At 37.2% G+C, this 25945-nt stretch overlaps 1 protein-coding gene across 1 annotated transcript in view; it reads right to left on the reverse strand.

The window, feature by feature from the left end:
• The window catches only part of SYN2 (synapsin II), a 204067-nt gene that overhangs the window by 111388 nt on the left and 66734 nt on the right, over nucleotides 1–25945 (reverse strand). The window contains 3 exon segments of the mRNA XM_064454350.1: nucleotides 4584–4740; nucleotides 8613–8704; nucleotides 11102–11159. Coding sequence (XP_064310420.1) covers nucleotides 4584–4740; nucleotides 8613–8704; nucleotides 11102–11159 — 307 coding nt within the window.

The following is a 25945-nucleotide window of genomic DNA, read 5'->3' on the forward strand; positions in this document are numbered from 1 at the left end:
CCACCCGAGGGTGTTGAGCACGCTGGCTGACATCATTGCAAGGCCACTCTCCTTAATCTTCGAGAAATCGTGGAGAATGGGGGATGTCCCAGAGGACTGGAGGAAGGCAAATGTTACCTCTATCTACAAGAAGGGCTTGAGGGAGGATCCAGGTAACTATAGGCCCTCAGCCTTACTTCAATCCCTGGGAAAGTTATGGAACAAATCCTCCTGGGGGGCATCACAAGTCAAATGAAGCATGTGATTGGGAAAAGCCAACATGGCTTCACTAAAGGCAGATCGCTGTTGACAAACCTGGTGGCCTTCTATGACAAAGCGACTTGCCTGGTTGACATGGGGTGGGCAGTGGACATTGTCTACCTGGACTTCTCCAAGGCCTTTGATACAGTCCCCCACAGTGTCCTCCTGGAGAAATTAATGCATTATGGCCCAGACAGGTGGTCTGTACAGTGGGTGGGGAACTGACTGACAGGCTGCACCCAAAGGGTGGTGATAAATGGCTCCTTTTCCAAGTGGCAACCTGTCACTAGTGGAGTCCCCCAGGGATCGATACTGGGGCCAATGTTATTCAATAGCTTTATAAGTGATCTGGATAACGGCATCAAGTGTAGCCTGATGAAGTTTGCTGATGACACCAAGTTGAGTGGGGAAGTAGACACTCCAGAAGGGAGAGCTGCTCTGCAGGGAGATCTGGATAGGCTGGAAGAATGGGCCAACAAGAACCTTATGAAGTTCAACAAGGAGAAGTGTAAAGTCATGCACCTGGGAAAACATAATCCAGGAGTGCAGCACAGACTGGGATCCACCTGGCTGGAGAGCAGCTCTGTGGAAAGGGACCTGGGGGTCCTGGTGGACAGAAAGCTCAACATGAGCAAACAGTGTGCTGCTGCAGCCAAAAAGGCCAACAGGATGCTGGGTTGCATCAAAAAGGGCATCGCCAGCAGAGATAAAGAATTCATTATCCCACTCTACTCAGCGCTTGTCAGGCCACACCTGGAGTACTGTGTACAGTTCTGGTCCCCGCTATACAAAAAGGATGTGGACAGGCTGGAAGGGGTCCAGAGAAGGGCCACCAAGATGATCAAAGGACTGGGAAGCCTGCCATACGAGGATAAGCTGGGAGAACTGGGTTTGTTCAGCCTTGAGAAAAGGAGGCCTCGAGGGGATCTCATCCCCATGTACCAGTACTTAAGGGGTAGCTACAAAGAAGATGGAGGCTCCCTTTTTACACGGAGTCACATGGAGAGGACAAGAGGGAATGGAGATACAAGTTGCTCCTCGGAGATTCCGACTGGACATCAGAGGGAAATTTTTCACAGGGAGGACAGTCAACCATTGGAATAATCTCCCCAGGGAAGTGGTTGACTCAGCCACATTGGACACCTTCAAGAGTCGTCTGGACAGGGTGCTGGGTCATCTTGTCTAGATTCTGCTCTTCCTAGAAAGGTTGGACTAGATGATCCCTGAGGTCCCTTCCAACCTGGGATTCTGTGATATGTGTATGAACTGGAACTTACTTTTCTTCTTTATACATGTTAAGACTACAAATAATATAAATTGTAATTGGAATTAGAATGAATTTTAGTATTTAGGCCATGATTAAAAAGACAGACATTTAAATAAGGAAATGGTCTGAACCACAAGCATACAATTTCAGTTTCATCAAATCATGAAGTTTAGTATATAAGAGATGAGACTGCCAGGTGGTTCAATACCTTTAATCAGTGCTGGAAATGTTGAACTGTTTTCTAATCAAGGAACTTGCAGAATAATTCTGCTAGTTTTTTCTAGTTACAGTTTAACTAAGTTTGTACCAATTCAGCTTAAATAAATGTCATTTTATCAGTGGGGATCACTGCTAATTTCACTGATTCACTGGCCTGAAAGTACATCTAGGAGCACAGTATGGGCATCAATGTTTTTTATGCTTAATGTTAGCATTCAGCAACAGATTGAGGAGTGCACCTTAAGGCAGCCAAAACTAGCCTACAGTTTGCAGTAGAGATTTCACATAGGCAGGGTAGTTTGTAGGGGTTAGGTGTAATCAAAAAAGCTATAACATTAGCAAAACCAACAGTCCCTGGATTCTGTTGCATTATTTGAACATTCATGAAACTGGTTGCATCAAAGGATCAATGGATTTTTACCCTCAGGGTATTTATTCTGGGCTTGGGTTGAAACAGGTTTGCATGACTTGCAGTGTTTACCTTTCCTGAATCTGATGAAGATTCCATGATGCTCTGGGATGGATGTGGTTTTGTCTACATCTCCCACTACCACAAAGAACAGAAGTCAGGATATTCCAAGTCAAATGCCCAAACAAGCCCCCTCGTTTTTGTATGAAACTGTTTTTGTGCTCAAAATAAAAGTCGACACTTCTAAGTAGGATTCAGCTAAAGTACAGTGCCACCACATATTCAGAATGGGAACCAATCACACATTTGCAGGCTTCACTTTTGGTTACAGGTAGTTAAAACACAGAATTGAGGCGGTTCGTGGAGCAAAGCACGATCATGCTCACAACACATGAACATTGCCTACTCAGGCTAATTGTCCATGGACTTGCAATGGGGGATGTATGCTCAGGCCCTGCTCTCTCAACTGTGCACTTCAATGAAAACCACATCAGGGAACTACAGAAGATAATTAAAATGTGAAAGATGCTAGTTAGAAGCATGTGACCTGTCTGACACTTTAAAATGTCTCTAGGATAGTTGTTTCTTAGAGGAAATACCTAAGAGATGTGAAACAAACTCTTGCTGACGCTGTGAAAAATCTTAGTATTTCAAACAAAACATACTTTGGCAGTCAGATGTAGAAATGTCAAGGTAGAAAAATCTTAAAGGAAAAAAATCATTCTCCTCTCTGTTCAAATAAAATAAAATTAGCTTAAAATATTTTCATTTCATTCATATCTAGCTTGAGACAAACCACAGAAATTTCAGCTAAAAAGGGAAATTTTTGCAAAAAGCAAAGATACAGATATGTCAATTCAAACAACAGCCATTTTGTCATGAACCGTTATGCCACACCTTAAAAAAAACTCTGCCAAAATTCAAGACTATTTTAAAATTATTATAACTCTAAATTCAAATAAGACCTTATAAGCATAATACTTTATTATTTTTTGTGATGTACTGTATAGAACAACAAAAAAGATACAGAACATGACAATTACTTTACACATGTAACCTTATGCTTGCTTTTGCCAGGTCCTCCAGTTAATATAGTAAATATTCCTATAGCTCCTAGTTACGTCCAGTTATTATTATGAATGAAAAAGTCAGCATAGAAATTTTATGTGCAACAAGACCAGTTGTAAGAAAGACATACTTTTATTGGTTTGGTGGAATAACAGCCATGACAGTAATGCCACCAGAAGAATATTACAAGGACGAATTATTAATTTACTTTTTATTGCATCATTATTGCATATAAATGCTACTGTTATTGCTTCATTGCTTTATTACATACAATGAATCAACGCATTAAGAAACACCACACAGCACAGAAAATGTGCTGTATTAAATAATGGATTCAGCAATGTACAACATGTATTCTGAGAAGTTATAAAAGCTCTAGCAATTATTTATTCTCCACTGTAGCTTTCTGCAGTATAAAAGTATGATAAAATTAGCTGAAAGAGGTCTATGTTAAAATGTGCTGACAATTTTTTGAGGGATTTTCATAGTGTGAAAAATAAACATCTTCAACGCAATGAAAAGTATTACAGTACAACTTTCCTTCGGTGTGAAAAATATTGACAACCTTTCTTTTCTTACCCAGACATCAGATTAAAAATGTTATGAAGCTTCAGCTAGTTATAACAAGTGGTATTCTTTAAAGTTGCATTAGCTCTTGGGCAACTGAATACATCTATTAAAGGAACAGTGATTACAGCATTGATAATCATCTTTTACAGCACCACATTTTACCTTGTTGCTACTATTATTTAGTCCTCTATGAACCGAAAAGGTCACCAAATTCTACCTTCATCACTACAAAGCATGTAATGAAAAACTGCATTGACTTCTACACTGCGTACCTCATTACTCTAGGTGTAACTGAAAAGACAAACTCCTACCCCATATGCACAAGATTATGAAAAGAGCTTTCAAATGAGGAAACTAATAGCTTCAGATTTCCTTGCTAAAGCACAGCCCCAAAAATTTCACAGGCATGAGGAAAACACTGGCTAAAAGTCTGTTTAAATTATGTTCAAAACCACAAATATGAAAAATATTCTCAGCTTGCTTTTCCCAGACAAATTGTGAATACACACACTTTCCTCACTTGAGGAAGTATGTTAGCAGTGGGTAGGCTTTCCATTAGTTTCCTCAATTATTTCATTATTTGTACTATAAATACTTTTTTCTGTCTCCACACTGCCTACACTGGTTCTTTGAAAAAATTATTTAAATATCTTAGTTTACTTTTTATTCCTTTCACTACTACTTCACTGCTCTGCTAAGTAACATTGCAGTTGATACTCAATATTCACAAAAGGGAGCTAAACAAGCAAATAAATAAAAAAAGTCACTGACTGTTTTTGCACCAGAAGAACTTTTTGATACATCACTTACCACCCACGGTTTGTCACAGAAGTTATAGACTGATTCCAGGGAGTTGACGCTAGGGATGCCTGCATACTGCATTCCAATGATCAAGTTACGGAAATCTTCATTTTCTGCCATACTGAATGAATGTTGTCGAACAAGGACAAAATCAGGCCGGAATGACCTAGCAAGAAAAAGATACATTACTAATAGCCAGAGATCAAATTGTTTTTCCTTCAACAGCAAAGTCTTAAAAGGGAAAAATGTCTAGCTGATGGATGGAGAAGTACTAAAAGAACACTCAAAACAAAGGTAAATGCTACAAGACAGAAAGAATTAATATGGCATTAAGAAATTCTATACTGTATCATTTCTTAACAGCTGTTCAGAAAACACTGGCATCCAGTCAATAATGTGACTCTATTAGGAGGAGAGACAAATTATCATGGCTTTTCAGGTTGTTTTCCCACTGAAAGATAAATCATACATATAAATTCTGACTCTGTTCTTAGTTTATGTACACCAATGACAGTCAAAACCAAAGCAGGCAAATGTCTCTGCCAGAAACGTAAGCTTCTTGGGAAAAAATTTTTTTCCACAACTATTGTCAGACTGTTTCTAAGACAGTAAGAGATGCAGCAACCCCACTGCTCACAAAAGGAATCATATCATAGTTGGGAGATAATAACAATTCAACTTTTGATCAAGACACTTTGTCAAAATTAATTTCTAAACCTACAACTGCACTTTTTTTTCCTCTTTCTCTCTTGTATCCCACCAGGATTTCCCCTGTTGCAGCCTCTGTGGCTTCTTGTCCCATCACCATGCACCTTTTAGAACAGTCTGACACCATCTTCACCTCACTCAAACCCTAACATTTAGTTACTGAAGAAGGTTTTGGAAAACAGAAGACATAACAGAACAGGACAGAACCACAAGTACAGGGGAAATTCACTCCTAAATTTTCTTGCTGAAGGATTCTCATTATTCAAATTTTATGGGTGGAGAAAACACTGACTAGCTCGAAGCCATCAACCTCCTGAGGTACAACTTCAGGGTAAATTATATTAGTGTAGTAATTAGTGTGATTATTTACATGCCTTGAATAAATGTAGGCTATATGCTGGAGTGAAAAATTCCAAAGATTATGAAATAACTCAGAAATCTCACTCCACTAAAATAAAACAAACCCAAAACGATTAAAATTCATGTTAAAATTGCTTAAGCAGTTTTGAGATTCCAGCCTGAATGCAGAAGTCAAAGTTTATTAGCTGGATTCTTAAGTTGGCTTTCAAATATAATGCATGATTTGGCAAAAGCAACGTTATAAAGATTTGCTGTCAAGAGTCATTAAAATGGCACTGTAGACCGACAACCAAAACTTGTAAAGAAATGCTTGCCTTTAACAAGTTTCAAAAAAAATACTTGTACCATAGTTCTGAGAACTTGTGATCTAGGTTTCATGGTGGTGTACCAAGTGTTTGAAACAAGGAAATTCAATTTGCTGGCACAGCATGAATATAATACTCGGAGGACTAATGATGCCTTAATCAAAACTGCAGACCACTCACTGAAAAAGAGACACCCCCCCCCTCATTTAAAATAGTGCTAAGGGGATTACACATCATCTCAAACACAGTACTGTGTTTTTAAATAGAAGAACAGAAAATGTCCTTTAAAATAGTGATTTAATGAAACAACTGGGGGAATGTACTTTAAAAAAAATTACATATTTTGCATTGCAAAAACTTCTCAAAGGGTTATGATACATTTACATAATTTTTCTAGTTCTGTAATTACTTCTGGAGAGAATTACAGTGTATACAAAAGGTCATGAGGAAAATTTTAATCTGGGCTCAAGCATTTGTAAGATCCAAAATCTCAGTATTATGTAACACAATAAATCATTTTTCATGGTTTGATTTTCATTCACAAAAAATGAAACAAGCAGGTGCCTGTTAGTTTTTTCCTCCTAAATTGAAGCAGCAAAATTTTGTCACTGAAATTTCTATGATTTTACTAATTAATATTTTGCTCATAAGTCTATGATACAAGGTCACTTTGGGCCTTACATTGATAACACATAAGACTATCTCAGTGTTCAAGCCTTTTCAGTAATATGCTCATAGTCCATATTCAATATGAACTTTGATACTAGTGGAACCAGCAGTTTCTCCCATCACTCTTGATAGTTGAGACAAACAGAAACAAAGGAACATGCTACACATCCTACTTTCTGACCCATACTTAACACTGGATTTCAAGTGAAGTTTCTCATCACCTGAAAATGTAACATAGTATCCATCACTATCTCTGCATTCCTTAGTGACACAAGAAACACATTCCAAGCTTCAGGCAATAAACTTTACAAACCAACTAGGCTTAAAGCAACATAAAGACTAGCCCTTATCTGAAGATACAGAACACTTATGAAAAATCCTTTTGCTTTTAAAAGATACTCTGTAATCTCCACATAAGTTATCATAGAAACAGAGCACTGCTGTCCCATCATGTCTGCATATCCTTCTCACACCAGAAAGCGTGCAGACACATGCAGGTATCCCACACAGGTTTGAGTGAAATTTATCTACTTCAGGTAGCTCTATTTGGTTAAATAAAATACCCATAAAACTGGTAATATCATAAAATCCTTTGTCATCTCATTTTCAGAGTTATCTAATGACACAACAAGATTCCTCTGTTTAACACAAGCAGCAGTTTTACCAAGTTTTCCCATAAACTGCGAATATACATCCTTGCAGATGCTCTTTTCTGGAGGTTCCCAACTCACATTAAATATTGACATGTTTTGATGTTAACTTGGCCTCAATATTTTTGTTCTGTTTGGAAAATTCTCTACAGAAAAAGCAACTGAGGATCAGTGATCAAGATTTCGTGGCTTCAAAACTTCTATCGTTGGGAAAAACTCCCCCAAACCTTAAAAAAAAAATTTAAAAAAATCAATCAAATCTCTTACCCTCCCCTAAGGAAATAATCTTGTGGATTTGGCATAAGTGGTTGTTGTAGTAAGCTGCAGTTTTTTTAGAACACAGAAGAGATTAAATAGTTGTGAGTTTCAAAGCATAAAGTACACTCATTTTTTCCCCTGGGTTATTTTTATTTATTTTTTTTTTAAAAACGTGAATGAGTAGAAAATTCCAAAACTTTTATTTGGACAGATGTTGTGCAAAAACATGAAGATACAAGACACGCTGTATGCTGCCCAGCTCCCTAAAGAAAAACATAAACAGTAAACTACCGCATCACTGTTAGTGCCTTGATCTACCTTTCTGAATGCAAATTGTTCAGCCAAACAACTTCTACACTTAACTCATACATAACTGCACTGGCCCAACTAGGAGTAATTCCCACAAATTAGATAAAACATAGGACTGCCTGAAATAATGTTCCTAATACTTACTTAAGCTTTTATTTTGCCCAGACGTACCCCTGTTTTCTCCCCTTATATTTACAGGGCTGTTGATGTCCTCACTGAAAAATAATGGTAAAATTACCCTGCCTTCAACTGGAATAATCCTTTGTGGACAGAACAGCCTATTGGGAAATCTCAGGCTTTTAAACCAAAATCTTTCAAACAGTATCAAGTATTTCAAACTACATTCCAGTAACTATCCTGAAAGAAGTGCTGTGACTTTGACTGTTTCTACAGAAAATATTCAACACTGGATAAAAATACTGCTCATCTGGAAAGGTCTGGCTTACACAAAATTACCAAGACTGTCTTTGTAACACAAAGACAGACCCAGATTGGTAAGCCTAACTCCCAATCATTTGTTCTTTATACCAGACTTCATTCCCATCTTAATCAAATCCATCTTCTGTGTGATCAAAATATCAGAGATTTCCTTCCTGTCAAACAGGTCTTACTGCACTGATCAGATACTTTATTTCCTACTCTTCATGCCAATGACGAGATGTATCGCATCTGTCAAAATCCCTACCACGCATATACAAAAAAATCATTCAGTACCTTTTACAGACATACACTATGCAATTCGTTGCTTTTTGATGTTATTCTATTTAGTTTTTTCTTACCTGACAACTTTAGTGCCATTTCGAAATACTTGGATATCTACTGCATAATTGCCATCAGCATGGGCTATCAAGTTGATTTCTGAAAATTCTGCCTACGAAAAGGAGACTCACATTAGTCAGTCTGGTATATTTTACCTTTATTTTCCTAAATCCCTTCTTTTAAGTATTAGTACCTGAATTGCTTACATTATACATTTGGAATATAATGAGCACTAAGAGAATATTAATCCAACAGTATTTGCCACGTATGACACATTACATTTGAATAAATTCTAATACAAAGAAAGCAAAAAGTAAAAACCTTTATGAAAAAGGACTGTGGGGCTGAAGCAAGTGTATTTCCGCATTCATGTCTGCAAAGCAGCATACAGATTATATTTTTGCTTTGTATGGTGTTATCAAACAGATTAATACAGACTCAACAAACCTTTATATAAAGTCTTGGAGAAAACAGTACAACAGCAATGTTGAAAGAACTACGATAAATAGAATATTTTCTTATAGCATTTAGTGTCTCTTCTTGTGCATTTACTCTTCTTTTAAAAGACCTGGTGCTAATAAACAATTAACTTGCAAAATTCACAAATAAAGACCTTTTTCAAAATATCTTCTCACACTGGAAATGTGGAATTTAGAAGGAATCACTTCCATACTCTGAATCTACAGTTATTTGAAAGGAAAGGACAGGATGTTTTTCACTTATCCACAGTCTTTCATCAGCTTAGACTCTCAAGGCACTTTACAATAACATTAGACAGCAGAATAATTGAAATGCAGCCAACTGTCTTCTAGTGGATAAATAAAAGCGTCTTTGCTATCCCAGACACTAACACAGAATAGAGGGTGTCAGAATTCTCATTAGTCTCCTCTTGAAAAATGGTATCACTGAAAGTCTTCCTAAATAAAATATGTGTAAGGCTTTCAGAATTTAGTGTTCAGTTAAGGCAAGTGTTGACTACTCTAACCACAATTCCAACTCAATAGCCTAAGTATGTGCTTGATTTCAAGAACGGATGTCTCTTCATTAAATCCCATACACTTATATATTTTCTTGGATCAGTGTTACTATGTTCCAAACACAGAGGGCTGTTTTAAGATTATTGTAAAAACAGTGCAAATGGTGAGAGACTGAAATATCTGTATAAGTGCTGACAATGTTAAAAGATCATTTAAAATCTACTTAATCTGAGATTGACAATCAATCTCTCAAATTAATAAATCATATTAAAAATTACAAGGATTCACAATATAGATGTAGTTTAAAAACTTAGTACGTGACAGAAAATATTGTATGTTATAGATAGGTTGCTGTAAGTAGTATAAAAATAAAATAATGGTCTCTGATATTAGCAAAAGAACACTGAAGTAGTTGTTAACAACTATTTGCATATGATTGTCACAGTGTTGACGTGCTACAAAGTGATTAGTATGGTTCAGGAACTTTCAATCTCTTACAGATTAAAGGTGATTCTCGTCCTACAGAGACCATATGAAGGAAATTATATGCTTACACAGAGCTTTTATTAATATTAAAAAGAAAGTGTGCATGATGTCAACTGCAAGGTCTCATTTAGGAGTAGATGGAATTTTGGGACAAAATAGCTTGTCTTCTCTTTCTCATCTCTCCCTCAGTACTCTTGAAGATCCCTGGCAAAGCTTTCCATGTTTCCAAGCCAAGAACATCAGCAGATATTCAATGGTGTAAACAATGGAGCAAAGCTAGATGCTGTACTATTACTGTGAATCTAGATAAGTTGAATCCACACAGCTAGCGATAATTTTCCCTCACTCTCTGAAATTCCAATGGCAAAACAATTCCTTTTAAGTACTGAAGCTTCTTACAGTAGAATCTGTTCATAGAATTCAAGATTGAAAAGCAGTGAAAAGACTTATTTACTTCCCTAGTTTGATACATAGCTCAAATAAAATAGCCATAATTCTTATGCACCCCAAATTAAATCTCCATATTTATTAAGTGCTTTTTAAAAAAAAAAATCCCACATACTAGCACTGCAACCAGAATGTATGTATATTCTTAAGTGATGGAATTAGTGATACAGAAATGCAACATGTAATTCAGGGAGTGTCTGGGAAATTCACAGTCTCTAAGCAGCAACTTTTGAATATGACATGTTTTTAATGTTGTGCAAATTATGGTCAGAATCGTCTAAAAAGAGACAAGTTAGAATGAAACAATTAAATCTTTGTGTGTTTTATTTAACTTGTGAGGTTTTTTCCAAGGCCAAGGGACCATGTATCTATCTATACATATATACATATAGAATCATTTAGGTTAGAAAAGACCTTTAAGATCATTGAGTCCAACCATTAACCTAACACTGCCAAGTCCACTGCTAAACCATGTCCCCCAGGTGTCACATCTATATGTCTTTTAAATACCTCCAGGGAGGTATGTATTTATACACACATAAGTATTTCTACAAATACACAAATATACAAATAACATTCAGATGAAGTCATTTAGTTACCTGTTCAACCTTTATGTCGTATTCTCCATGGACCTTCTTTCCACGAAAAGCCTTGGCCCTGCAGGAAAAAAAGGAGAGAAAAAAAATCAATGATACATGTATCTTAACCAGTAGCTACACAAAAACTTCCTGTATGGCCTTCAGTGTCTTGAAAATACACATGTATGCTAATTGAATCTACCTACCACACATACATAATTCTCCTTCAACATCTTTGTATCCTTAACATATGTCATGCAGTATATTGTAATAAAAAGAATACATAATGTGATTTTCAACATTAAAGTGTGTACTAAAGTATACTGAAATACATATTTCACTATTAGTTCTTCATATAAAATGAGTACCACTAAAAGATGCAATCCTGCTCTCATTAAAGTCAACAATGCCAGTGAAAATTCATTTCAATGGGAACAATATCCTAACAACCAGTCATGTTAAACTTCATCCACTTAGCTTATTTAGAAAAACTGGTTTATTGGAAACACTATGCTTAGAAACTTGATATTGTTTTTAAAGAATGTATCAGAGGTACTGGCGACTGTCATCACCAAATTTGTAACTCATTTACTAGTCAGTTTTACTTTTTCTAGAATATAGCTTGAGACGATGTAATTAATCTGAAGGCAAGATTATGAGTAATTATTATGTGTCAGGATTGCTGTGATAGAACAGAACTGAATTCAATGACCCAGTCTCCCAGGCCTAACAAGCAGACACTCTTCTAGGAACCTGGCAGTTTTGTGCCTTAGGCACCACATATCTGTTTTGGAGTAAATGGGAACTTTTTAAAAAAAAATCTGTTGATAATAGGGAACTACTCTTACATTCTGAAGTTGGAAAAGGGATATGGTTTCAGTCTCTTTCTGCACCTTGTTTGCTTGAGCCAAAGCTTAGAGTACCTTTCCCACTTTTATTATATGCAAGCAAAAATCTGTTGCACCATCCAAAAACAGAACACCACAGAACGTCATCTCAAGTGTTAACAAAAAAAAGTGATTGTGTCCATTTTCAACATGACAAAATGCTATTATATGAAACTAAATCTACCTCAGTGATAGTCATGTGTACTGCATATTAAAACAATGTTATTGCTTTTGCAAAATCATTTTCCCACTGTGGTCCTGAAGTGTCATCACTGGTTTAAACAGTGGAAGAATGAAACTCCAGAATAATCAGTGGAAAACACTGCCTTTGGCAACATATTTCTTAAGGATGTCTTAGGTGTTACCGATAACAGATGGCAGAAAGCAAAAAAAAAAAAGTTTATACTGAAATGGTATATGAAAATATCGCCTAACAATTAATTCTGTACAAACACGCAATTGGTAAGAAGACAACAATGAAGCAAGCATTTGCAGTACTGGTTTATACTGTTTTCTTGTAATAAATAAAAATGAAATATGAAGCTTGAAATCCATAATTTTATTACAGCAGGTGCATACTCAGCGTAGTGTTATCAAATATTTTTGCCAGTAACAAAAGTAGAAATACACTGTATCACAAGTCTAATTTAAAGAATTCCTATTCATCACTTATATCTCTTTCCAAATTTGTTCTGAAATGCCATATGGGGAATATGAAAACCACCTCTTGACAACTTTGAAGACGTCTGGACATGGCTTAACTTTTATAATGCTGTTTATATTGAAGCACCAGATGGACCACGTTATCCTAATGGGTGCAGGAAAACCGAGGACATCTGTATTACCCTGAGAGAAGTCCAAAAAAGCCAGACCAGAGAGAAAGAGATCATGTTCAAAGATAACACCACATCTGCCTCAGGAGAAAAGCAACCAATTTGTAGTGACAGTCAAATGTCTTAGTTGAAAAACTAAGATTTACCGCTTACCAATTCTGATCCCCATGAGTGCTAAGTCCATTGCATATATTGGAATATGCTCAAAACATTAGTTAATTAGTGAGATGCTAATCCTTTAAATTCAGTCTTTCTACTTAAACATCATTTAGATGAGGCAACCTTCAAACCGCCAAACTCTGGCATGATTCACATTTCAACAGATTACTTCAGCTTTGAAAATAAACAGGAATAGTAAGTACTGAATTTAAACAATCTGGGGCTTGAAAACAAACGCAACACTGAAGTTAAGTCTCTTTAAATGTTTAAAAGTAGCTTTAACCAACAACTTTTATAAAAATGTATAATATTCAAACACATTCTCCAAATTTTGAGCCACAAACTACATGAATTTTCCTCAATCTCTAAAAAATAACTTACAGAAGAAAGTCATGGCTCAGTCATTTCAGAAAAAAAATCATTAAGAAATTCTTAGCATGAGTTTGCTGTGAAATAGAACCTAGTTTTCATGCTATTTACTGTACTTTGGAAATACAGTTATGCCCTACTTGAATTATTTCCTATTTGCAATATGATAAATGTGCAATCCTATCAAAGACATTTATTAAATGCTTAAATTAATTTTTTTTTTTTTTACTGAGGGGAGATGAGGAACAAAATTCTTTGGTGTTACTGATTTACAGAATTTCACCAAACAGTAGTTTGAAATTCATGTTATACCTTATTACTCTTAGTATTGAGCATGGAATCCCTGCATATCACTATGGAAATACCTGCATATCAACTCTCGGAGCACTTCCATAGAAAAGAAGCAATGCTTTCACAGTCAGGATCTCTAGGTAAGGCATTTGAGAAGAGTGCGAGGTTAGCTGTCAGCATGAGTAAAATTAACAAAATGAACACGCCCCAATTCAAGTCACATTTGGCTGCCCGTTGTTGATGATTTCTTACATAATATGTAGGGAAGAGAAGGAAAGAAAGCAATATCATTATTCACCTGAAACTGACTATGTAAAACAGTTGCTTTCCAAAGCCTAAATGCATAGAAAGCGGACAGCTACTAATACAAATGCCGCCTAGTGGAGTTATTAGCATGACCTCTCATAGTCAGAATCTTTTCAAGATATGTGATATATTTATGCATGTCTTGCTTCACAATTCATCTTCCAGATAAAAATCTTGCACATTTAAAATTAAACAACTATAGAATATACAGTTCATAGAATTGTAGAACGTCCCAAGTTGGAAGGGACCTGCAAGGATCGAGTCCAACTCCCATCCCTGCACAGGACAATTCCCCAAATTCACACCACATCTGAGGGTGTTGTCCAAGTGCTTCTTTGAATAGCGTCAGGCTTGGCGCCATGACGACCTCCCTGGGGAGCCTGTTCCAGTGCTCCACCACCCTCTGGGGGAAGAACCTGTTCCTAATAGCCAACCTAAACCTCCCCTGGCACATCCTCCTGCCATTTCCTTGGGTCCTGTCATTGGTCACCAGAGAGAAGAGATCAGCACCTGCCCCTCCTCCTCCCCTTGTGAGGAAGCTGCAGACTGTGATGAGGTCTCCCCTCAGTCTCCTCTAGGCTGAACAAACTAAGTGACTTCAGCTGCTCCTCATACAGCTTCCCCTCTAAACCCTTCAACAACTTTGTGGCTCTTCTCTGGACACTGTCCTGTAGCTTTATGTCCTTAATGTACTGTGGCACCCAAAACTGCACACAGTACTCGAGGTAAGGCCGCACCAGTGCAGAGCAGAGTGGGACAAGTATGTGGGGTCTAGTCCCGCAAACCACTATGCACAAGGCTCCTATTTTCAAAGCACTGCATACCCTTAAACACTGCAATTTGCTCTTCTCAATTTCTTGCAGGACCAGTAGTCTGATTCGTGTCCAAATAACATAATGCACACAGGAATCAGTTCCACTTGAACACTGATTTCTGGGCATGTCTGAACAGTGAACTGGGAACTAATTACTGATCCTATCAATAAGAAGATTATATGCTCAAAAATAATTGTAGTGCCAGTTTACCACAACAGGGCAAAAGTTTGTTCATCATTTAGAACAGTAGCACCCTCTACAGTACACAAACTGCAGACTGTCAACTTTTATAAACAGCTAGCACAATTTACTTCAAGCAAGGTAATGGATGTGTGTTTATATCTATGTACCCAGTAGTCTCAAATAACTGGTTCATTGGAATTATCATTTGTATGTAAACATTTTGGCAGACTTCTGACACAACCAGCCAGACTTCCATGAACTTAAAAGGTGTGGTACACTAGCCGTGACAGAATAGAAAATGTTGTCCAGAAAGCAAGTCCAGTTTTCAAGATCTGTTTAGAAACAACTAATTATTTAACTCCATTACTCCATTTAAAAAAAAAAAAAAAAGGGGGGGGGGGGTGGAGAAGAAAAAGAAGTAGATTTAGTCTTGAAGTTTTTGTACCAGAAAAACCATAGTTTTTCTGCTCCTCGCAGGACTACTTAAACTAAACCATATGACTAACAGCATCATCCAGATGCTTCTTGAACTCTGACAGGCTTCATGACCACTTCCCTGGGGAGCCTGTTCCTGTCACTGACCATCTGCTCAGTGAAGAACCTTTTTCTAATGCCCAATCTGAACTTCCCCTGATGCAGCTTCACTCATTTCTTCGTGTCCTATCTATGGTCACCAGAGAGAGATCAGCACCTCCTCCTCCGCTGCGCCCTTTCAAAGTTCTAGACTGAGATGAGGGCACCTCTCAACCTTCTCTTCTCCAAGCTGAACAAACCAAGTGACCTCAGCTGCAAATCGTAAATCTTGCCTTTGAGGCCTTTCACCATCTTGGTCGCCCTCCTCTGGACACACTCTAATAGTCTGATGTCCTTCTTATATTGAGGTGTCCAAAACTGCACGCAGTATTTGAAGTGGGGCCACACCAGTGCAGTGAAGAGTGCGACAATCATCTCCCTCGAGCAGCTGGCTGTGCTGTGCTTGCTGCACCCCAGGACACAGTTGGCCCTTTTGGCTGCCAGGGCACACTATTGACGCCTATTCACCTTGCCATCAAACCAAACCCCCAGATCTCTTTCTGCAGGGCAGCTCTCTAGCCTCTCATCCCCCAGTTTGCATGTTTAAGCAGGATCACCCCATCCCAGGTGGAGAATCCGGCACTCACTCTTACTGAATTTCATCCATAATACATTTGGTAATCTTGCCTACTGTCCCATGAAAAACTATTAAACAATCTGATGAAATGATATATATTAGAATTAACATTTCAGTGATATAATCTAGGCACATTTAAGTACATGGTTTTTAAAGACAGCAGTTTTGTAAATATATTTCTTTTCAACACAAAATCAAAAGAATCTGCAATAAAGGATCATTTAAAGGACTAAGATTATTGCTTCTTCCATATGCTGAGGACTTTTTAGACTGTTATGCAGACTTATGTAAATATATGAAAGCCGTAAGAAATTGTTATCAAAAGTAAGTGTATAGTAAGATTTACGTAGTATTTTCATTTTGTATGACCTAACCCACAATCTACTGAAGCCAGTGGGAAGCTCTCTATCAACACCAACGGGCTCTGCAACTGTTTGACAGTATCAACATTTGCTATATTGACTTCCCCCAACCAGCCTAGCTAATAAAACTCATCATTTGGAACTGCTGTGATGCTATTTAGTCATGACTAAATAGAATAATTTATTAAGAATACAGTAAACACACTGGTTTACAGACTTCCTTTTATTTACTTGTTCCATGTTTCTGCAAGAAGAGACTGGTAAGAGTCTGTTATAATAAAATATTCTATTTAAAACCTGACTCTTAAAGACCTTGATATTCTTAAAAGTGTTACTCAGATTCTGCAAAGACCTATTAGGATTTAAAATGTGTTCTTTTTTTCTTCTGCACTGTAAAGTTACACTTTTGGCACTTGACCCAACCAGTATTTTATTCTCACATAAACTAGTTTTCCCAAGCTCTTACTTCATACAGAAATTGTCATAAGAGAAGCAGAGCATCACCACAAAATAAGCGACAGAACATACCAAATGCATGACTTCTAGTTTTAGTAGTGCTTCCTGTTGAGTTGGATTTCATTAGATTAATGATAATCTCGATTACCAGGAGCCTGTAAATTTGAACAGCAGCACATTTTATCACCTCTGAAATAGCATGGCTTATTTTAGCAGGTTCCATAGCTCACATCTGTATTGGGCCAGTTAAGTTTTCCCATTAATCACTCAGTTTGATGAAATGTCAAATTCAGTGGAAGCACTGTAATGGCAAGGACGCACAGATTGCTCTTTCATGTTATTTGCTGTTTGATCTGACAATCCACAGAAACCCTAACTGGAGCTTGATTAATTTCATAAACACAATTTTTTTTTTTTTTTCCCCCAGTATGACAGGCAGGACACAGTCAATGGAGTTCTGCATTTTAAGTCACAGACTAGCCTTTTGAAGGGGAAAATTTACTGTTCTTATTTTTTTAAAAAAAGTGCTAGCTTCTGCTAATAAGGTAACCTACAAACAATTGCATTTTAGCCTATTTTTTAATCAATCGAGGTTACAACAGAAATTATTTCTGAACATTTTCTTCTGTGCCCAATGGTACAACGTGGTCATATTTTCTTGGATATCGAATTGTTTCTACCGGTACAATGTGTCTTGGTCTTCACTGTGTATCTTTACCTGACATCACTGTCTCTACTGCTACTGTATCAGTCATGTCAATTATAATATATGGAAAGAGAATGACTAAGAACAAACCAAGCACTTATGGTCCTAGTGTGTATTAGCACATGATGGAGTCATCCCAGATGGCCTCATATTGGAACCTATCACGTGGTTAATTTGATCAATCTAACAGGATTTCTTCATTGCTGATCCGCCCAGTTTTACTGAGGATCATGAAAGCACCCGAGCAGTTCCAACTTAGCAGGGCAGTAGAAAACCTCTGTAGGAAACACTTCTCCTCTCATACAGGGCTTTCCTTCCCTGACTTCTGTAACTTGGAGCACATAACTTTGTTAAATACATGGTAAAAAACAGAGCTCCTGTGTGCAGCCTTTCCTCTGCAGAGGCACTGAACCATCATACCCTTCCTCATTCCCTTTACTGGTGATGGCTAAACTCATGAAAAAGCAGAGATAAAACATTTTTCAGCAGAGGATTTTCCTGACCAGCCAGTAGAGAATTTGCCCAAGGAGATTCAACTCTAAAAGCATATTAAAAAAGAAAGCACGAACAATCTAGAAATAAAGAATGCAAGCTTATTAAGCGGCAATTATTCCATTTCCCTTTCTGTGCTGGGTCATGTCCACTAGAAAGGGTTTTTTTTCAGAATAGCTTTATATGTGGCACCTTCAGAGACCTCCACAATCTCTGATTCAATCCTAATTTTTCTCTCCTAGTTTATTACTAGCCTTATTTTTTTTAACAAATTATCCTATTCCATTGGCATATATCAGAATGTTACCTCCTTTAGTCTGATTATTTAAACAAAACAGAGCCATTGTAATCTTTCTCAGCACAGATCTTCCAGCCCAAGAACCACCTTTGTTGTTTTAATCAGGAGCCCTTCTGTTTGTCACTCTGTTCTGTGCCTGAATAAGTGTTTTCACTAGAGATCTAATCAAGAAGAAACTGCCTCCTACTCTTCAATCTCTTACTTAAGCTTAAATTTTCTGGGTCTTTTGAACAGCACGCTTTACTGAAAATGCCTGATTTTCTGCCCACTCAAGGTGAAACAAGTTCTCTTTCATGACCAAATGCTAGTCTGCCTTTCTGGTAATGTCTGAAAATCCCACACCTCCGATTATGTAATATTTACCATTAGCCCATTACTTGTGTTCAAGATTTATAGTCATGACGTAATTTCTGTGGGCTTTTCTTTTTTAAAGTAGATGACAAATGAAAGTATTTTTAAATGTTTATTCCCTCATCACTGGAAGACCTCATACATGATGCAACATATTATAACCTTTTCCAAATCTGTTAGACTCATTAGAACAACTACTGCCCTTTCCCATGGTTAGGTTCATAAAAATATTTTGTACTCATGAGATGAACACAAAATCCCAATTTTTACAGAGGAGAACATCAATAGCCAAATTACAAAATACTGCTGTTCTAAATACTGATGAAGGTTTTAATGGTTCTTAGTGCTCTAAGACTCAAACTGCATATTCTGCACCAGTTGCTCCAAGCTCCTTGATCCTATCTACTATAGGCAATGTAATAATGCAGGCTAAAGTAACAAAATTAGATTCTCCCTACCAACTAAGAAGTCCATTCTTTCCAACTTCTTATTCTGTTGACAACAGAGATAAAGCAGTACGAACTGTTAATGAGCAATTCTACTGTTTAGAAAGTAAGGCACTCTAAATTATCTTGACTAAATGGCAAGAATATCACACAATGCAGCCACTGGTGATTGGTTTGACAGAAAAAAACCACACCATCTAGAGGTAACCTCTAGAGATATTTTAGCTTACTTTTTTTCCTATTGAGGCAAAAAAAATAAAGTGAGCCCAAAGACTTTACACTAACAGAAGGTAATTTCTGACATCTGAAACACCATAAAAAACAGCATGGAGTGAAAGAATCTTTGAGACTGAATCCACATTATCAATAAACTCTTCAGCAGAAATTTATCTGCCTTTTAATTTTCCTATTTATACTGAATTCTCTAAGGTGCTTTAAAAAGCCGCTAAGCAAGATGTATGACTCCGAGGTGAGAAAATTTGAAAAATTTGTGCCTGGAGGCATTACAATGTGATGCTTCATATATAACATGTTGGGCTATCATGCCGTTCGAATTTGCACCTTTGGGGATCCTGCACTTAATACAAAAACTGTATCTTAAAAATGTCTCCAGCTACTTCCACTCTGTGCTCATCCTACAGATGAGATTCTGAACAAATTAGTCAACATGAGATAAGAAAGAGGGAGAAACATGCAAAAGTAATCATTTCAGGAGAGAAAGTGCACACCCTTTCAGCAACAGCTTGTAATTCAACCAGATTTAGTACAACATCAAAACTTCAGTCTTAATATCAAACCTTAAATCTTCAGCCCCACACAGGGACAAGACCCAGGGGAAACATGGAGTAATGGGAGAAAAATGATTGCCACTAGTGCCAGAATATCTTATTAGAGATATACATACATATATATATATATATATACACACACACACACACACACACACACACACACAAACAACACAATCAAAAAGAGTGGCCTGCAGAGAATGGCAGTGATGGTACAGGCAAGTCTGAGCATTTTTTTTCCCCAACTGGACCCCCCACAAGCATTTCACACCCTTGCAGCAATACTTCTGTGGCCCTACCAATACTGAACTAGATTTAAATGAGTGAAGGATAAAAAGATTTACCATGGATCAGCAATTGTTTTGATCTTTGACTCACAGATCCTTTCACCTCCATCATGTAGACCTGGGGTCTCTTCCAATTCTATCACTAGCTTCATGTTACAGGAATACTAGAGGCCCCATTTGACTCAAGATACCAAATAATCAGTGTAAAACACTCCTTGATGTTTCAATTTTTCTTCATGCAACTGAAACTTATGCTTAAACTTAAGACAGTCATGTGCTGCCCTGTTTCTCTGACCAGATAAATTAGAAAACCTAGTCTTCATAGCTCTCCTTAAGTAACTTGGTTTAGCATCTTGGCAGATGCAGTAAAAAGTGTATATGGCTTTTGCTGCCCTCTTCTGTAGAAAGAAATGTATATCAGATTGCCCAAAAAATTCTTTCCATTCTCAGATAAATATAGATCCATGGGCATCTTTCTGGCTTTAGTAGCTTTAAGGTAGCTACACCGGTATCAACCCCTCTTTGAAAGAACAGCAAGGGCCAGGTAGCAGTCATACCCAGGAGCTGGTTGAGAACAGAGGAAATACTTCATTATCACAAAGTTAGGTGTATGCTTGTGCTGAATGATGGACATTATGCATGACATGTAGCATGAACCTAATTAGAAAAAGCATAATAACAGCAATAGTACAGTCTCTATGTATATAACACAATGTTAGCAAAAACCCACAAGGAAATTAATCACTGACATCAACATGGATTAAATGAATAGCAATTGCTAATGCTTTGTATACTCCTTTCCTATTTTAAGTTGAATTAATCAATATTATTAAGGTTTGGAGTTTTTTTGTTTTTCGCATGCACATACACTCAGTTTCCATTTGCTTCATGACAGTTGTCTCTAAATAAGATTCACACAGTATCAGAAAGTGGGGTAATATCTCCAATGCAATTTACCCCCCAAAGAAAGATAGATTTCAAGTACTGTGCTTGGCAGAACAAAACTATTAATCTACCTGTTATGAAAGAATGAGCTTCTGAAATATACATTTTACCTAACCACAAGCTTTGGAGGAAGGCCCAGAATGCTGACATGAATAACCAATTGCTTCAAGATACTCAAGTTGCAATAGACATTGGAAACACATTATACTGATAATTCTCAGTACAAATGGATACCAAGAAAATAGAAAATACTCTTGCCAGCGTCACTTCTTTTTTTAAAACCACATTTTATGCCATATTCTGCAGGGAAACACACGGAATGCTGTAGCAGATTAGCATTTTGCCACTTCCAGGGTATGCCCATACATTCCTTCTCTGGTCATACTTTCAGGCATACTGCTACTTTTATCCTTGCAGATCACTGCTAGAAATTTTTTCAAACAGGATACTACATTAGCGAAGACCTGAAAATATAGTACTTGTTTAGTAACTCCTGCAAAACGTGCATGAATGGAGGGTTCTGAAAATAAGGCAAAGAATATATTGTAGCAATATTCTAACCCTTTCACTAAAAGGAATAGTCTTTTTGGCTCAGAATTCAGCTTCCCAAGTATGTTACAAAACTAAACTAACCACCCTGTATTTTAATATTATACTTAAAAGTATAATCACATATAATTTAGTCTGTACTGAAAATATCCATGTTTGGTTTACTGACTTTAATATTCTCTAACATGACAAATAACTATAAGCCTGTATTCCTGAGGATTTTCAGCTTCCCACTACAGATTAGAGAATAATAAAATTTTCCAGTGCTGCTGTAGTTAGTGAATGATGTTTTTCTCTACAGTAAACTGGCACCACAACTAATACACTAGACTGGAAGCATTACCTCCTCCTTTCCCCAGGTGAGGCTGACCTTGGGAATATGGGCTTTAAAAAGTATTACACAGGAACAGTCCATAGAACTAGAAGGCAGGTAAAGGTTATTGGGATCTGTAACACAAACCATACCACAAGTCTCAGGGATGTTGTGACAAAGAGAAAGCTATTAAAGATGAGAGACATGACAATAACTTTCATGAAAGTAATGTCTGACAGGTTTGGATCTTTGTAGTGCATCTAATTAGGTGCTGAATTGAAAAAAAATATTCTCCATGAGTGATACATTCCTTTTGGTCTAAGTATGCATTACAATAATACAAAATCCCACAATTGCTCACTCCCTCCCCATTATTTGTAAAACAAAAGCTATCTGAGTTTTTAGTGCTTAATGAACACTGGAATCAAACAAGTCCCAGGCTGTTCCATGTGTTTGCTGTACAGCTGCACAGACTAATCCATGCAAGGTCTGCATTACACTCAGGTCACAATCAGCTCTGAAATTGGAGCAATACATAACAGTACACTGTACCTCAATTTTGGGATTTTGAAATCCAGCACCATGCCAACCTTCTAAGCAGAAATCTCCTGATGAAGCTGTGTTGCAAGCCCCTCAGCAGTCCACAGCCCTAGCTAACTGGCAGTAACTCACAGCTGTGAGGAGCAGAGGCAACTGCTGAACATGGAACTGTATTCAAACATCTCTTTCTCTTCCCAGCTGAGCACTGTCTTTTTTTTTTTTTGCACAACTAAATGCTGTCAAATATGAGATTCACTGCCAAAAAATGATAGTGTGACAGACATGAAACAACTAAGATGCAAACCAACAGTCTCTTTTGACATACATTAAAGCATAGCAATAGTTGTAATTTCATAATTGAACAATTCACATTTATAGGATCAATTCCCCCAGTGCCTATAAGGGTGAGAACAGGACCTGTTCTCTTTTGCACACAATAGCAAAGGCTGTTCCAAAATCCCAGAGATTTGAGCAGATCTTCCCTCTAGGAACTGTACCGTGGAAAGACTGCTTTAAATTTAGTTGGCAACATATAGCACATTAGTCAAGGATGCCCAAGAGATGAACTGAATCCAGCCCTATGTCATTTTGTGGGCTACACCCACCCGCTTTGGTCCCTAATGGGAAGTGGCTAGCTTATGCTACTAGTCACCTCTCCACTAATGGATCCTTGGGCAACCACAAGTCTGCAGTCCATGGCACAGATTCATTTGGATGGAAGTCATTAGAGAAAAAGATGTGAGTACTTTTCCCAGGAAGATACTGCCATTTGGCAAAAATCAAAATAGCAGGCATGTGCAAGCCCGTGTTATGTAAGATCCAAAATCTGCAGCTAGTTACTGGTAAATATTTTTGCTAGTGAATTTATGAGTCTGGGCAAGAATGATCATCCTGGTGAATAAACAAAACATGAACAAACAACAGCATTCAGAGTTAGGAATATTTTCTTTATTATACTACAATAAGGCCTGTTGGAACAAAAATTCAGGATGTGTTGAAAACCTTTCAGACTTGAAGACCCAGGATATCCATACTGCAAGTTTCATTTGCTTAAGAAAGGCTGCTACACTCATTCTAGTTTGCTACTCCGTCAACACAAGTTAGTCTGTAGTTATATCAGCAATTGCTTTGAGACAGCTCTCGTATCCAACTCCCACATAGTGTCAGGCTGCCAGTCTTCTCTAAAATCCTTTTTTTGGTAGTGAACTAGGAAAAACACCAGAACAAAATAAAACGAGCAAGTAATCCCTACATGTTTAACACCACAATCAAAAGAAAATTCACCAGGATTTGCAGACATGGCTATTATTCTTTTAAGGCTAATCAGCAAAATATTTCTGACTACTTTTGAAGTCAGTATTTTCTTCCTTTGGTGCTGTGTACACAACTTCAGAGGTTCATTCTTATCCCCAGTAGATTTATAACTATTTTCTGTAACAAGACTTATCTGCTATAGCAATAAGCAACAAACCTGATGAGTATTATGTTCAGTAACTTAATTTTAAGCTTCTGTAGTCTGAGCTTCTCCATTCTCATGAACTGCTTGCCACATTCTACTGCCCAGCAGGTAATTCAACAGAAATTCACCCTGTTGAGTTACAGATGGAATCTTATGTACTTTTTTTTTTTTTAAGATTTCTTATTAGTGGATCTCATTTTTTTATTATATAGTCATAACATGCACTAATGGTATGTAGTGAATAAGGACAGATTCCTTCAGCAATAGTTAAGGGCAATCAAAACCAATCTTAGTGAACTCTAATAAAGACTCATGATTACAGGTATTTCTTCTAAACACATTTCAAATTCTGTCCATTCCATCTGGATTACTTAAGACAAAAATTCTACTTCTCTTTACATTATTTTGTATCTTCAGCAGTTTCATCAAACTTCATTAGGGTACCCACTTTCACTGCTTCGCTGGAAAAGGAAAGCAAAACAGACGAAGATTAATGTCTACAATGTCTGTGTTTACGTAATAATGAACCTCTGTCAGTGAATCAGAGCTTCTGCAGAAAGTACCATCTATTCCGAAGGAAACCCAAGCAGATTTACACCTACATTTTGGTCAAGCGCTGCCATCTGCTGGGCAGACATCTCTGTGAACTGAAGCTCCAGAAAAATCAAAACTTCAGAGGAAAAAAAAATTTTTCAGTTTGGAGTACTTACCATTTTGTCAAAAAGTATTAATTCAAAAGTAACAGTGGTCTAATTTTAAACTGAAATATTAATCGTTGCAAACAATGTTGGAGCAACTAAAAGTAATTTAAACAGTAATTTCCATCTATTTACTATTGCTACCTACCATGTATTATAACCCGGCTTCTACAAAATTTCTGAGGGAAAAGAAACAGCTGAAACATTTTCTCAGTTGCATCTTAGATTAAAATAAAACAAATGAGCTTATCACAACCCAAGCTACAGTGCAGCTTTTCATAAACTAAAAAGATACATGGGTACAGTGCTGGCAATGGCCATAAGCCCCTGCTGACTTTTGCTTTTACATTTTATCTTAGTTTGAGACACTGAAAAATTTTAAAAAATTTTAAAAAGTAAAATTAAGGCATAATTATTTACTAAAAAGAATAACAGCTAGATTAGATTCACTGAAGTTTTATTTCTCCTAGTATAGAAAATGTCACGCATAAAGTTGTGTCACACGTGGAAGAATGGAAAATGATAGCCTACACCTACAGCTTAAGACCTTGTTAGCTTGTGGTCCCCCATTACTGAATATAAGACCCTGTGCCTCTTCTGGCTGGTAAGCAGCTCTCAGCTGGAGCTGACCATCTCACAGGTAGGGCTAGAGAGAAAGAACAGGTGTAATCTTGTGCTCATGAATACAAGACAGGTCTAGAAGTCAAAAATCGTAAGAAAAAAACCACAGAAGTTCTCAGTACCATTTTATGACTTAAGTCTTTTGCATCATTCAGCTGGAAGAAAGAACAGGACACATGGTCACTTTTAGTCCAGTTTATCATTAGGTATCTACATTAAAAAAATAATTAAACAAAACTACCCAATTTTCATAATTTGTAAGAAACTAAATCCTTCTTTCCCATCAAAGTGAGGATTAGCCTTGTGACTATGCGCCCACATCATGACAACAACCCTCAGTGACAGAAATGACACAGAGGAAACTGACCCTGTTGATGCCTGAATCCTCTCCGTCTTCCCATACTAACTTCTGTTCAAACTATCACTTCATTCTTAGTATACACTCCTCCTTGCAGGACAGTGAATCTAAAAGCAATTCAGGACACCGTATTTTCAATATATGTGCTCACAAAGGAACAAATTGAGGGAAGCAACTTCTTCCAATGCAGTGTTATTTCCCTG

The sequence above is a fragment of the Phalacrocorax carbo genome, chromosome 6, assembly GCF_963921805.1.
Source record: "Phalacrocorax carbo chromosome 6, bPhaCar2.1, whole genome shotgun sequence".
NCBI classification, from domain to species: Eukaryota; Metazoa; Chordata; class Aves; order Suliformes; family Phalacrocoracidae; genus Phalacrocorax; species Phalacrocorax carbo.